This window comes from Mastomys coucha, unplaced genomic scaffold (genome assembly GCF_008632895.1).
Source record: "Mastomys coucha isolate ucsf_1 unplaced genomic scaffold, UCSF_Mcou_1 pScaffold20, whole genome shotgun sequence".
NCBI lineage: Eukaryota > Metazoa > Chordata > Mammalia > Rodentia > Muridae > Mastomys > Mastomys coucha.
In genome coordinates this window covers 129,113,441-129,126,807 of record NW_022196903.1, presented here as the reverse complement: position 1 = coordinate 129,126,807, position 13,367 = coordinate 129,113,441, and the positions used below count along the sequence as shown (strand labels likewise).

Genomic DNA, 13,367 nt, shown 5'->3' with positions numbered 1-13,367 from the left:
GGAGCAAGTCGACGAGAGACAATAGAGTGTGGAAAGGCATGATGGAGTTTGGTGTAAGGGTGCACACCTGCAATCAAGCACTTAGGCAAAGGCAGGAGGGTCAAGGGTTCAAGGCCATCCTAGCTACAGAGCCAGTCTGAGGTCAGCTTGGTCTATATGAGACCTGTCTAACTGTCCCCTCCCCATCTGGAAGAGAAGGACACCAGGGAGCTGTGGCTAGACTGGTCTCCCTCCTTGCCCAGCTCAGACTTGCAGACAGTAGTGGTTCAGTTTCCAGGGCTGTGGGTTCCTGAAGGAAGTAGTTTTAGGATCTGCTCTCAAGTCTGCTTTATAGTTTACTTAGATGCATGATGAAGAAGAATAGTCCCCAACGTTCAGAGTGGTCAGGTTAGCATTAATTATTTTCCTCTACTTGGTACTTCTGTTGACTGCAATTTTGATACAATGTGTGTAATAGTCACAGGAGTAATAGCTAAATCAATGCCCTAGAAGTAATATCTCTCCTTCCACTATACCCCACGCAGTTAACTGCCAATCCTAAACCCCTGCAGGCGCCTGGCACACAGCGGAGGCTCCACCATCACCCCCGGAGTCCTCCTGGAATGAGGGTACACTTCCCCTCAGTTCTCAGCACATCCACAGAATATGTATTCTCACCCTAGAACTCTGAGAACGCTCCCCAGCAATGCCCTGGTTCCAGGGACACCACAGAAATATTACTACTGCCTCCTGATGTGCCCTTACCCTTCCCTTGGTGGATAAAGGAATCACTCAGCCAGGACACTCTTGTGTCGTAGGGACTCACCCTCCGAAGCTGTCACTATGCCAGTGGTGTTGCTCAGGTCCAGGAGGATAGAGGGGAAGGCTGGGTGCAGGAGGTAAAGGTGGTAAAGGCCGGGAGGCTCGGCTCCTGAACTGTCGTCCTGGCAACAGTCACAGAAAAGGAGAGCACGGGTGACTAAACTCCCACACAGGACACCATCGGGGGAAGGAGCAGAGCAGAAGGTTCCGGCCGGCCAGACCCTCTCCAGATCCTAACTATGGGGGAACCATATGATCATACAGAAGCCAAAGCACAGGATTACCTGACTCTAAACCATTTTCTGCAGCCAACAATATATAAGGGAGAAAGAGGAAAGGAGGAAGGAAGTGGGGAGAAAGAGGGGAAAAGGCAAGGAGGAGGGAAGGAGAAGAGGAGGAAGAGGGGAAGAGGAAGGAAGGAGGAGGGAAGAAGGAAGAAAGGAGGGGAGGAGGAGAAGGAGGAGTGAAGGAGGAGGGGAGGAGGAAGGGAGGAAGAAAGGAGAAGGAGGAGGAAAGAGAGGGAAGGGGGCAGGAAGGAAGGAGGAGGGGAGGAAGAAGGGAGGAGGGGAAAGGAAGAGGGGAGAAGGGAAAGGAGGAGAAAGGAAGATAGAGGGGAGGAGGGGAGGGAGGAGAAGGGAAGAGAATACTTGCAGAAAAGAGGGAGGCAAGGAATAGAAAGCAGAGAGGGAGAGAGGAGGGAGTCTGTGGAGACTCCTATCTTTGACCTATGGCAGAGCTGGAATTCTTCATCCTCACAACAGATGAGGCCGGTAGAGAGAAAAGCTATTTCTGAAAAGTAGCCAAATATATTTCCTTTCATCGGATGCCAAACCAATCACGAGGGGATGGAACGTAACTCCGCGGTAGTCTTGCCTGGTGTGGACAAAGGCCTGCATTTGACGGCAATGGCAAGCATCAGTCGGGGTAAATACCAGAAACACCTGACAGTCCCTCAGAGAACCAGACTGACTAAGCTGAAGAAAATCACCAATTACAAATAGAAAGTACTAAGATCTGAGTACTGACATCTGAATCCCGGCAGCAGGAGAAACACCCATAAGGGCACTTCATCGTCACGCCGTCCCCATGGGGGTGGACTGTGGTTGCCTATATATGGACAGCCACACACTGGTTACATTACAGAGACTGTTGGGCCCCGCCTCCATGGACTCTGTATGAGAATCACCCTACTTAATGGGGGAGGAAGCTGGGAACACAGCCTTTCATCCTTAAGTCTTAAAGCAGAGGAAGACATTTCTATGTGTCCATGTATGGAGGGACAGACCTTAGGCTCAGCTAGCATGACATGAAAATAACTGAACACTTCTTTCACACCAGCATAAAAGTTAAAGCGCTTCAGTCTGGGTGTCATGATGCCTGCCTTTAATCTCAGCACTTGGGAGGCAGAGGCAGGCAGATTTCTGAGTTCAAGGCCAGCCTGGTCTACAGAGTGAGTTCCAGGACAGCCAGGGCTACACAGAGAAACCCTGTCTCAAAAAAAACAAAAACAAACAAACAAAAAAAAACAAATAAGAAAGAAAGAAAGAAGAAAGAAAGGGAAGGAAGGAAGAAAGAAAGGAAGGAAGGAAGGAAGAAAGCAAGCAAGCTCTGAGGACCTCCTCAGTGCAGCACACTTCCTCTTGGTTGCAATCACTCGCATTATCTCCTCCTGTCTAGTCTCCCTCCCCACCACCAAGCCCTCCTCTACAACCTCTCAGCCTCAGCCCTGACTTGTAATCAATCTCTTCATGAAACACTCTCTAATCACCCTCAACTGAAATCAGTATGTCCCTTCTTCGGTTCACATACCTATATATGCTGTGTGTATGTATATACATGGGCCCATGTGCCACAGTGTGCATGTAGAGGTCGGAAGACTCCTGGTTGGGAGGGAGGGGTGTCAGTCTTCCTCTCTTACCACGGGGTTCCCAGGGTTCAAACTCGGGTTGTCAACCTTGGCGGCAAGCAACTCACTCACAAGGACACCCCTTGTCAGCCCCTCCACGGCCCTTGGAGTTGCATATAGGAGCTCATTTTGAAGACCATCTGGTCCAAACCCCTCACTGTTATGTGAGGAAACCAGGACTGAGGGGATGGCAGAGCTAGAACCATACCCTAGACGTGAGATAAGTCTGACCATCAGTGAGGGGAAAGATTAGCATCTCTGTGAGTAAAGAACAGGTTTTAAAAAAAAAAGAACAGAAGGTTCCGAAAAGTAACGTGTTGGGAGGTCATGGCTGACAAACTCAGCACTGTGTGTCTACCATGCTCCCCTGCCCCTGGGCCCCCTGCCTTCTCCAGAGGTTCAGCACTGCATCCTGTTATGCTCAGTTCCCCACAGATAGCCCCAGCATCCAGCACATAGGAAGTGAGGTGGTGTGCATTCCACTGGACTAAGTCAGCTGGGCTTACAGCTGAGTTCCAACACATTCTAGGGAGCAACCCCGCCTAAGCCACCCCCGCTCACGCACTCCACCCAGATAAGGCCGTATGAGACAAAAACTGACATCTGCCTTCCGTGATTCCCACCGACCCCTCAGCTTAGGCCTCTTCTGCACCCCCACTCCCAGGGCTCTATCTCCCTTCTCACGCTCTCAGCTGTCTAAGTGTACTGGCTTTAGAGCCTGGCCAACTTCTGCCCAACCAACCAATCATAATGATCTCTCCTCTTTCACAGCAGCATATTGGCCTGTGGCTCTGAACATGGCATCTAAGAGTGCTTTTCTTGTCCCCACCCAACCCCAGCCCCACCTCCACCAACACTGTCGTTAGTCTGTAGTTAAGGGCAGTAGCCAGTGCTCACATCCTTCCTGGGAAGGTAACGGGGAGACCTGCTGGGGAACACAAATCTCTGTCCACTCAAGGCCTTAGCAGGTGACTGATGAGCAAACATCCTGAGACCCACATCAGCCCTGTGGAGCAGCAGCTATGGCCGTCTGAGAGAGAGGAACTGCCCCCCCATCCCCACCACCTACCCCTCCATCCCCACCCCCCCACACACACACACACTCACAGAGCTGAGAGATGCGGCAGTCAGCGCTTCAGCCCAGAAGAGGAAGACAGACTTCTGGTCTGAAGTAATTGCAGAAGTGGTTGGCGTCTCCTTCATGTTACATGGGATACTGTAACTCCAGACGATGGCGCCGGAAGCTCCGTCTACCACCATCATCTGTAAACAAGAAGACAGAGAAGGTTCAGCCGGTCTGCAGGGGAGCAGAGGACAAGAAGACACAGAAAAGCCAACCGCGAGGCGAACACCCCCACGGGCGGTACTCGTCCTCCTCCACATTTGTGAGGCGCTGGGCTCCAACGCCTGACATGCCACACAGAACCGCCAGATGCCAAGTCCCTTTTACACAGCGCAAGCATTTGCGCAGAGCTACACATGCCCTCATGTGCACTTAGGTCATTTTCTAGATTACCTGTAAGACCTATTGCAATGGAATGAATATTGGAGCAACAGTTGCTGCTGTGCTCCTTAAGAACCAGTAAGAAGAAAGTCCGCAAAGCTTCAGTATGAGGTTTATTGGCCATTTTTGGCCCCAAATTGGTTAGCTTTGATTGTCAACATAAAATCTAGGCCGATTGAGCCGGGCAGTGGTGGCACACGCCTTTAATCCCAGCACTTGGGAGGCAGAGGCAGGCGGATTTCTGAGTTCAAGGCCAGCCTGGGCTACAGAGTGAATTCCAGGACAGCCAGGGCTACACAGAGAAACCCTGTCTCAAAAAAACAAAACAACAACAACAACAAAAAAAAAGTCTAGGCTGATTGTTTTTTAAAAACTAAAACTCTGAGCCAGGCAGTAGATGTACACACCTTTAATCCTAGTACTCGGGACGCAGAAGCAAGAGGATCTCTGTGAGTTCAAGGCCAGCCTGACCTACAGAGAGAGTTCCAGGATAGCCAGGGCTACGCTGAGAAACCCTGTCTCAAAAAACAAAACAAACAAACACAAAAACTGTATAATTTTGCCTCTAACATTAACTGAGTGAAGAATGACTCTCAGAGCATTACACCCTCACTACACACAACCTTACAGAAAAGGCAAGGTGTAGGGCTCATGGCTCAGTGTCCCTCAGCCTGCTGCAGCACCTCTGTCTCGAGCTCTGGTCTTGGTGCTCCCGATCTGGCACTCCCTTGCTGTCCACAACATAAATCCGACCTGAAAGGCCCTACTCATATTGCCAGCCTTTAGCAAAAGCCTCCCATATGTCCAGCCACTGAGTCCCAACTTCTCTGAAGCCTGGTGATGCCTGTACTGGAATATGACATCCATTTATATCTACCTTTCCCTACCCAGCTTTGCACAATGATTCCTCCCACCCAACTGGAAGTACAGGCTCCCAAACGAACATAAGATTGGTCTAGAAAAGTTGATGTTGCAGATTTTAGCAATGATCCATGAGTTTCCAGTTTATCCATCCGCTAGACTGGAGTTCTCTGAAGGGAGAGACTATGCTTCCGGTTCATATTCTTCCCAGGGTCCCACGCAGGGCTGGACACAGAGCACACTCTTTCCAAAAGTTCTAGTTGATTTGACGCCTGTTTTTACCTTTTTCATTCCATTTCCGTCTTGTGTCTGAAGGAGGAAGTCCAGTGTCTGGTCGTCAGTGAAATACCCCGGAGTGGGCTGGCTGCAGACAGACACAGAAGCAATAAACAGCACATACAGAAAGAACCAGGCGCCTCCCTCCCTTCCCTCGCACCAGCCTCGGGTAACAGGCAATGGCTTTAGATCGTTTTTAAGACAGGAGAGTTGCTCAGGACAGCAGCCATGAAGGGTACTCTGCAAACCTGCGTAGGCCTTGAAGGTTCAGTTTCCAGTGAGGCAGAAGATCTCGGCCCCTAAGCAGGACCAGGCCTTGTCTAGTTGTAATCAGGAGGCTGCTGCTGTTGGAATCTGGGGCCTTCACCAACTGGAGAAGCTCAACTCCATCACTACATGGAACAAAACCCAACAGTTAGTCTCTGGTGTGGATGAGAGGCCCATAGCTGTTCATTTTGATGTTTGCTTCTATATTTGATTATCTCTTAAGTGTCTGTATGGGAGCTGGTCCCAGGAGCTGCTGCAGAGACCAAATTTGCCTGCTCATCATCCTTACACTGAACGATACATTGTCTCCATACAACCCTTTTCCTGCCATGTAAGGTGCGCCATCTCTAGATTAGTTATAACTCTCAGTACAATGTATAAATAGTTGCAATATTTACCCTTCAGGAAATAATGACAAAAAACCAAGCTGTATATGCTGGGTGCATGCACAATTTTTTCCAAATATTTTCAGTTTGCAGAGGAGTGAATCCACAGTCCATGATACAGACTCCCAACTCTTCCTGGTTGGGAATCCTCTCTACCTGGACCCTCTGGGGACAGTAACAGAGCTAAGGATAGTGGTGCAGAGGACAGATGGGGATGGGAATAGGTGGCCTGACTGTCATTAAGCTTGGGCAGTAACTCTTGGCATTTACTTCATCAAATGATTTCTTTTTCCACACTACTGGAACCACTCCATCAAATTCACTAAAATAACATGATAATACCAGAGGGAAAAATGCTAGAAGTGATTTGAAATTTCTGACTGAAAGAAATAAAACAATTATTACCCAAGACAAGAGTTGTACAGGTAAAATACATAGATCACTGCATATGACAGCACAAGTTGAAAAGTAAATAAAAATTAAAATAATAAGATTTCATGTATCCTACTCCTGCTCTGTCACAATATAGGGAAGGGAAGGTCAAAGCTTTCCTCTAGCTTTACAGCCATTTTATAAATATTTAGCTGTTCTACTTTGGACCATAAGTTAATACCAATCCTTACGCACTAGTCAACCCAAACTCAGAGACCCTGTGGTGTATGAGTCTCCAGAAGACCTCTCTACGGCCACACGGTATCAACCACATCTGTAAACATCGTTATCACCCATACCTGTAAACATCGTATCAACCACACCTGTAAACATTGTATCAACCATACCTGTAAACATTGTATCACCATACCTGTAAACATCGTATCAGCCATACCTGTAAACATCGTATCAGCCATACCTGTAAACATCGTATCAGCCATACCTGTAAACATCATATCAGCCATACCTGTAAACATCATATCAGCCATACCTGTAAACATTGTATCACCCATACCTGTAAACATCGTATCAACCGCACCTGTAAACATATCGCATCAGCCATACCTGTAAACATCGATGAGCTCAGAAAGATTGACAGATCTGTGCTTCTCCCATTCCGGCTCCTCTATCTGCAGAGAGGGTGGTGAGCTGTCTCGATTTTGGGCCTGAACAAAAATGTCCCGCAGGGCGACAGCTTCTATGTTTCCTAGTGCCACAGGGAGAGTTAACACTGAGAAGCTGAGTTTAAAAGAACTCCCCCAGGCTATCCCAGGGCGGGGTACTGGGCAAGAGAAACAGAACAGATCCCGAGGGTCCCGCAGAGCCCACTCCAGCTGGTCCCACTTGGAGTGAGGGGAAAGTGATCAAGACAATGAAGTCAGTCCCTCTCCAGAGACGGCATCAAGGGAAAGCAGAGTTAATGACCTGCAGTAGGGGAGAGGCCCTATAACAGGAGAAGAAAAAGAGCCGACACCGGCAACCCCTTCTCACAGGAGACGCAACCCCTGTCTCACAGGAGGCCAAGGCACCTTCACCAGGGGAGCAGAAGCCAAAGCCAGCCTTGCTTCTTACCAAAGCCGAACAGTATGTAGACAGCTCCACTGGCGGTGGTGTAAACCTGGGGACCAATCAGATTCCCCACTCCCACGACGTTATACTTCACAAGTCGGCCCACAGGACTCCCTGTCCGGCCAGATACCAGCAGAAAACACAGATCTGGCTGGAGAAGTAAAAGAAAGGGGACATATATTAATAGAGGCCTTTCATTTCTGTAAGGCCTCACGAGCTAAGGGCTTGGGAACACTTCCGGAGGTTGGAAAGCACAAAGCCTAACTTCCTTGCTTACTGCCCTGGAGATAAGAAACAGGGCAAATGTAAACTCTCTGATTATATATGTATGAAGAGTATCTTTAAGATTACTCTGATGATGAAGCACAGTGGTTGCCAAGTATGTCATTGCCTAAAGATCGAGAGCTAAATATACAAGGGAGGGTCTTTACTCTATTACCAGTTTCTACCAGAGAGATCCAGAGGGTCATCTTGATAGGGATTGGAATCAGCAAGGAAACACAGCTCTGGGTGTCTCTGAAGATGTTTCTAGAAAGGATTAACCAAGTAGGAAGACCAACCCTGGATACGGGCAGCTTCGTCCTATCAGTTTGGGGTCTTGATTGAACAAAAATTAAAAAATCAGGGGCCGCAGAGAAGGGTCAGCAGTTATAAGTACTCATTGTTCAACCATGAGGACCAGTGTTCCAATCCCATGACCAAAGTCAGGCAGCTTACAAATCCCTGCAACTCTGGCTCTGTGGGACCGAAACTCATCCTAGGATGATCTCATACACACATGTGCGCACACAGACTCACCCAGACATACATACAAACACATGCACACACATAAATGAAATGAGATTTCAATAGGAACACAACAGAAGTGAGCACAGGCATTTCTGTCTCCCTGCTTCCTGTCTGTGGATACAGTGTGACAGTGCTGTGAATACAATGAGACAGCGCTTGGATACAGTGTGACAGTGCTGTGAATACAATGAGACAGCACTTGGTGCTCCTGCCCGCCTCCATGCCTTCCCTCCCAGCCTGGCTCCTCGCACTGTAAGACACAGTGAAACCTTCCTCCCTTCAGTTGACTTTGCCAGGTATTTGATCTCAGCAGTGACTAACACACTGATGCATCCATGTATCAGCCCAAAGAATTCTCCCGTAACACCAGATGTCTGGCCTAGCCACTGTCAAGTCCACTCACAAAGTCAGCAACACTTTTCTGCCAACAGCCAGCTAGTAGATATTGTAAGCCTCTCCAGTTGCATGGTCTCCATAGCAACTACTCTCTACTGTTATTCTAGCATGAAATCTATCACAGGAGGAACAGAAAATGACTATGCTCCAACAAAAATTTATTTGGGAAAACTAACAGTGGGGAGAATTTAACCCACTGGCCAAGGTTTCTTGGCCTGAGCTCTAAAAACTCTGTTTTTCATTTACTTTTATTGTATTTGTGTGTGTGTGTGTGTGTGTGTGTGTGTGTGTGTGTGTGTGTGTGTGTTGACTATGAACTATGTGTGAGCAGGTACCCTTGGAGGTCAAAAGAGGGCATCAGATCTCCATGAACTGAAGCTACAGGCAGCCCTGAGTTATGTGACATGAGTGCTAAGCACCAAGCAAGCTCCGGTGCTCTGAAAAAGCAGCAAGCACAACCACTGAGTCACCTCTCCAGGCCCTTTAATAAAGTGTTTGTCACGGTTCATCATTATGGATTCTTAGACAGAAGATAAGATATCTCTATAAGATATCTTCTTATAGAGAAGATAGACAGGTGTAAGGTTTATAGCACACCCAGGAAAAAATGACTTATTCTGTTGATAATAGAGGGGAGTTTTTAGGGGAAGGTCCTGGCACTTTGCCATTGTGAATCCTAAAACATCCTTGTCAAAGGCCACACGACTAGAGTAAGTGTATTGCAGAGCAGAAACACTATATAACAAACTTAATGCTCTAAAAGGCCTTAGGTTGGAAGATGAATCAAAATTGGAAGAAGAAATCATTTTACCAATTAATTGACTATATTAGTTTGAATATGCTTGGCCCACGGAGAGGTACTAGGAGGAGGTGTGGCCTTGTTGGAGGAGGTGTGTCACTACAGTGATGGACTTTGAGACCCCTCTCCTAGCTGCCTGAGAAAGTCAGTCTTCTCCTAGAGGCCTTCAGATGTCGATGTGGAACTCTCAGCTCCTCCTGTACCATGCCTGCCTGGATGCTGCCGTGCTCCTGCCATGATGATAATGGACTGAACCTCTGAACCTGTAAGCCAGTCCCAATTAAATGTCCTTACAAGAGTTGCCCTGGTCATGGTGCCTCTTCACTGCAAGGAGACCCTAACTAAGACATTGGTTAATGAAAAGATATGAGCTCATTCACTGACTATATGCAAGAAACAAATGTTAGAAAGTCTTCAGCTACAAGCAGAGATTGAATTTGCCTTAAGAGAAGTAATGGGATCCTCAGGCTGAGGCAACCATGAACAGAGAGCTCTTTGCAGACGTTAAAGAACATATGACAGGTGGGGTTCAAGGGGAAAGAACCTCCCTGTCTCTGAGGGGACTCTATTAAGACAGATATTTAGCCTTTGGAGTAACTGGCTTAGTGGGACCAGGTTAACAGTCACTGGGTTTAAACTAGGTGGAGGTCAGATTCACTCCAAGATGCCAAATGGCACTGAAGTAGGAACAGAGAATGGAAGATATGAGAATAAACATCTCCACCAACACTATATCTCCTGAGCTGATTGATTAGCAATGCAACAGGGCTCACGCATCAGTGGCATTAGTATTAGCCTGGGGGCTTGAGAAAGGTACACAGGACCATGGCTCAGACTCAGACTGACACACAGTGTGACGGCAATGACTACAGCCTTCTCAGGTCCCTTTTCCATAACATTCTAGACCAGACCAGTCCCCAAATACCAAAGCAGGCTCTTCTGCCAAATTCAGTTCACACCTCTCCCAGACCTAAGGACTCCTCTACTCTTAAGTCGCAGTCCTAAATATATTCCCTTCCTTAGGTCTGTGACTCACACAGCTCCTCACATTCACCACTGCCTGTAATCAAGGCAGAAGTAGCCAGTAGGCACTGCCCTAAATCCACCTTGGAATATCCTGTAACTCACTTTCAGGCAGGATGGAGACTATCATATACGCTGTACACTATCACTCAAATAAATTCTGCAAGGCCAGCTGGCCAATAGACGAGGTAGAGATAGAGTTAAGAGCACATGAGCTGATTCCTCTAACAAGGGCCCTGTAGTGTGGAGAATCTCAAAAGCCTGGCCCACCGCCCTTCAACAGCACTGAGCATAAGAAGCAGATGGGGCAAGACTAAGATTTCTGCTAGTCATGGGGGTACACACCTGAAATTCCAGTACTAGGGAAACAAAGAAGATGATAACGATTGTCAGAAGTTTAAGGCAAGCCTGTGATACACAGTGAGGCTCTGTCCCCCAAAATCTCAAACCAATAAACCAAGATCTCCAAATGTGCTGATGTGCAAGAATGTGTATGGTAACCTTGCTGGGCTGTGGGACCTGGGTTCCATCAGAAAGCAGTCCAGCCCCTTCTATTCATAGTGACTAGGATGCAAAGTTTAAAAACACTGTGTGAGGTGGCTGGCAAGATAGCTCAGCTATTCCAGAGGTCCTGAGTTCTAGTCTCCAATAGCCCAGGTCTGAGGCCCTCTTCCCCCATGCAGGTGTACTTGCAGACAGGGCACTCATACATAAAGAGTAACTATTTAAAATAAAACGCTATGTGAATCATTCCTTTATCAGGCCAACGTAGCGACTAAGCAGAGATAGGCTAATCTGAGTCTGGCAGGGCTACAAAAGGAGACCCTGTCTCAAAAATAAAAGTAAAACAGATGAGCCAGTGAGATTGACAGGGCTACAAAAGGAGACCCTGTCTCAAAGATAACAGTAAAACAGATGAGCCAGTGAGACTGATCTTAGTTGAGAAAGGCTGGGCCAACAAGATGGATGGTTCCACAGGATTGTCCTGCAATGGTTCCCAACACCCATATGGTGGCTCAAAACTATCTGTAAATCCAGTCACAGGGGATCTGATGTCCTCTCATGATCTCCAAAAGCATTAGGCACACAAGTAGTACAAAGACATATATGTGGGTAAAGCATCTATATATACAATAAAATATATACTGCTTTTTTTCTTTTTCTTTTTCTTTTTTCTTTGGTTGTTGTTGTTGTTGTTGTTGTTGTTGTTGTTGTTGTTGTTTTTCAAGACAGGGTTTCTCTGTATAGCCCTGTCTGTCCTTGAACTTAATCTGTAGACCAGGCTGCCTTGAACTCACAGAGTTCTGCCTGCTTCTGCCTCCCAAGTGCTGGGATTAAAGGCGTGCACTACAAACCACCCAGCTGTCTATAGCTTACATTTAAATTGCAAGCCAGTTATGGTGGCATATGTCTTTAATCCTAGTACAACTTTGGGAGACAGAGTCAGGCAAATCTATGTGAATCTGAGGCCAGCCAGGGCTACATAGTGAGATCCTGTCTCAAAACAAAAACAAAAACAAAAACAAAAGCAAAAGCAAAAAATTTTAATTGCGATAACTGCCCACTAATTTGCTCTTTCCTGAGACTAGAGAGAAGCCTTCTATTTCATCTGTATGCCGAGCGCGCCACACTGCATCACTGTGGCATACTAGACAGACTAGAACTTACTAAGTAGTCCAGGCTATCCTCGAACTTACAGCAATCCTCCTGCCTCAGCTTCCAAGTGCTAGAATTATAGATATGAGTTACCACATCCACAGTGAAAGCCTGTCCTCCCTTTGGTCACTGATGAGTCAGAAAGGATTTTAGTCTGATTAGTTCATGTAGAAGGAGGTCTTGATGTTAAACTCCCATTCCCAAATTGGTTCTTGATTTGTCAATAAAGAAGGGGGGGGGGGATGGCAACTGCTGGATGGAATGACTTCCGGGTCCCAGGAGGAAAAGGAGACACAAGGAGGGAGAGGGAGATTGGAGGTTCTGCCGTACTTCAGAGGAAGAAGGACACAGCAACCATGTAAGGCCTCAGGGGGCAGCCAGGGCCTTCAGTCTCCACTACAGGCAGATAGCCAAAGATGTTTGGCAGGGGCTAGGAGGAACAAGCCACTAAGTTTAGGGCAGGAGGAAAAACGGAGATGATAAATTGGTAAGGGATCACTTTTCCAGGCAGGAGTTATCTGCGCCCTGCAACTGTGCCTAGTAGGCAAGTTAAAAAGGTAACAGCTGCGTGTGTGTCTCAGATTCAAGGGTCTCTGGAGTGGGCTCGTACCCTGGCCCCTCCTGGAGCAAAGGTGGGTAGAAAGAGAAGCCCGGTTAGGTTAGGGCTGGTGGCCAAACCCTAGCCCTGAATCTAAGCTGGGTAAAAATAAAATAAGATAAAATAAATTCTACCAGAGGACCCAGCTATACCACTCCTGGGCATAACCCAGAAGATGCTCCAACATGTAATAAGGACACATGCTCCACCATGTTCATAGCAGCCTTATTTGTAATAGCCAGAAACTGGAAACAACCCAGATGTCCCTCAGCAGAGGAATGGATACAGAAATTGTGGTACATCTACACAATGGAGTACTACTCATTGTACTATTAAAAACAATGAATTTATGAAATTCTTAGGAAAATGGATAGATCTGGAGAATATCATCCTGAGTGAGGTAACCCAATCACAAAAGAACACACATGGTATGCACTCTCTGATAAGTGGATATTAGCCCAGAAGTTCGGAATACTTAAAGTACAATCCACAAACCACAAAAAACTCAAGAAAAAGGAAGACCAAAATGTGGACACTATTCCTTCTTAAAAGGGGGAACAAAATACTCATGGAAGGAGTTGCAGAGACTAACTATGGAGCAGAGA

At 47.2% G+C, this 13,367-nt stretch overlaps 1 protein-coding gene across 6 annotated transcripts in view; it reads right to left on the bottom strand.

Annotated features, from left to right (window-relative positions):
• The window catches only part of Fam234b (family with sequence similarity 234 member B), a 114,760-nt gene that overhangs the window by 60,889 nt on the left and 40,504 nt on the right, over positions 1-13,367 (bottom strand). For all 6 annotated transcript variants that reach the window (XM_031383654.1, XM_031383658.1, XM_031383656.1 and 3 more), the window contains 6 exons: positions 7,505-7,652; positions 6,998-7,139; positions 5,597-5,740; positions 5,355-5,436; positions 3,815-3,970; positions 806-923 (listed from right to left, as the gene is read on the bottom strand). In XM_031383654.1, the coding sequence (XP_031239514.1) occupies positions 806-923; positions 3,815-3,970; positions 5,355-5,436; positions 5,597-5,740; positions 6,998-7,139; positions 7,505-7,652 (790 nt within the window). The remainder of the gene's footprint in view (positions 1-805; positions 924-3,814; positions 3,971-5,354; positions 5,437-5,596; positions 5,741-6,997; positions 7,140-7,504; positions 7,653-13,367) is intronic.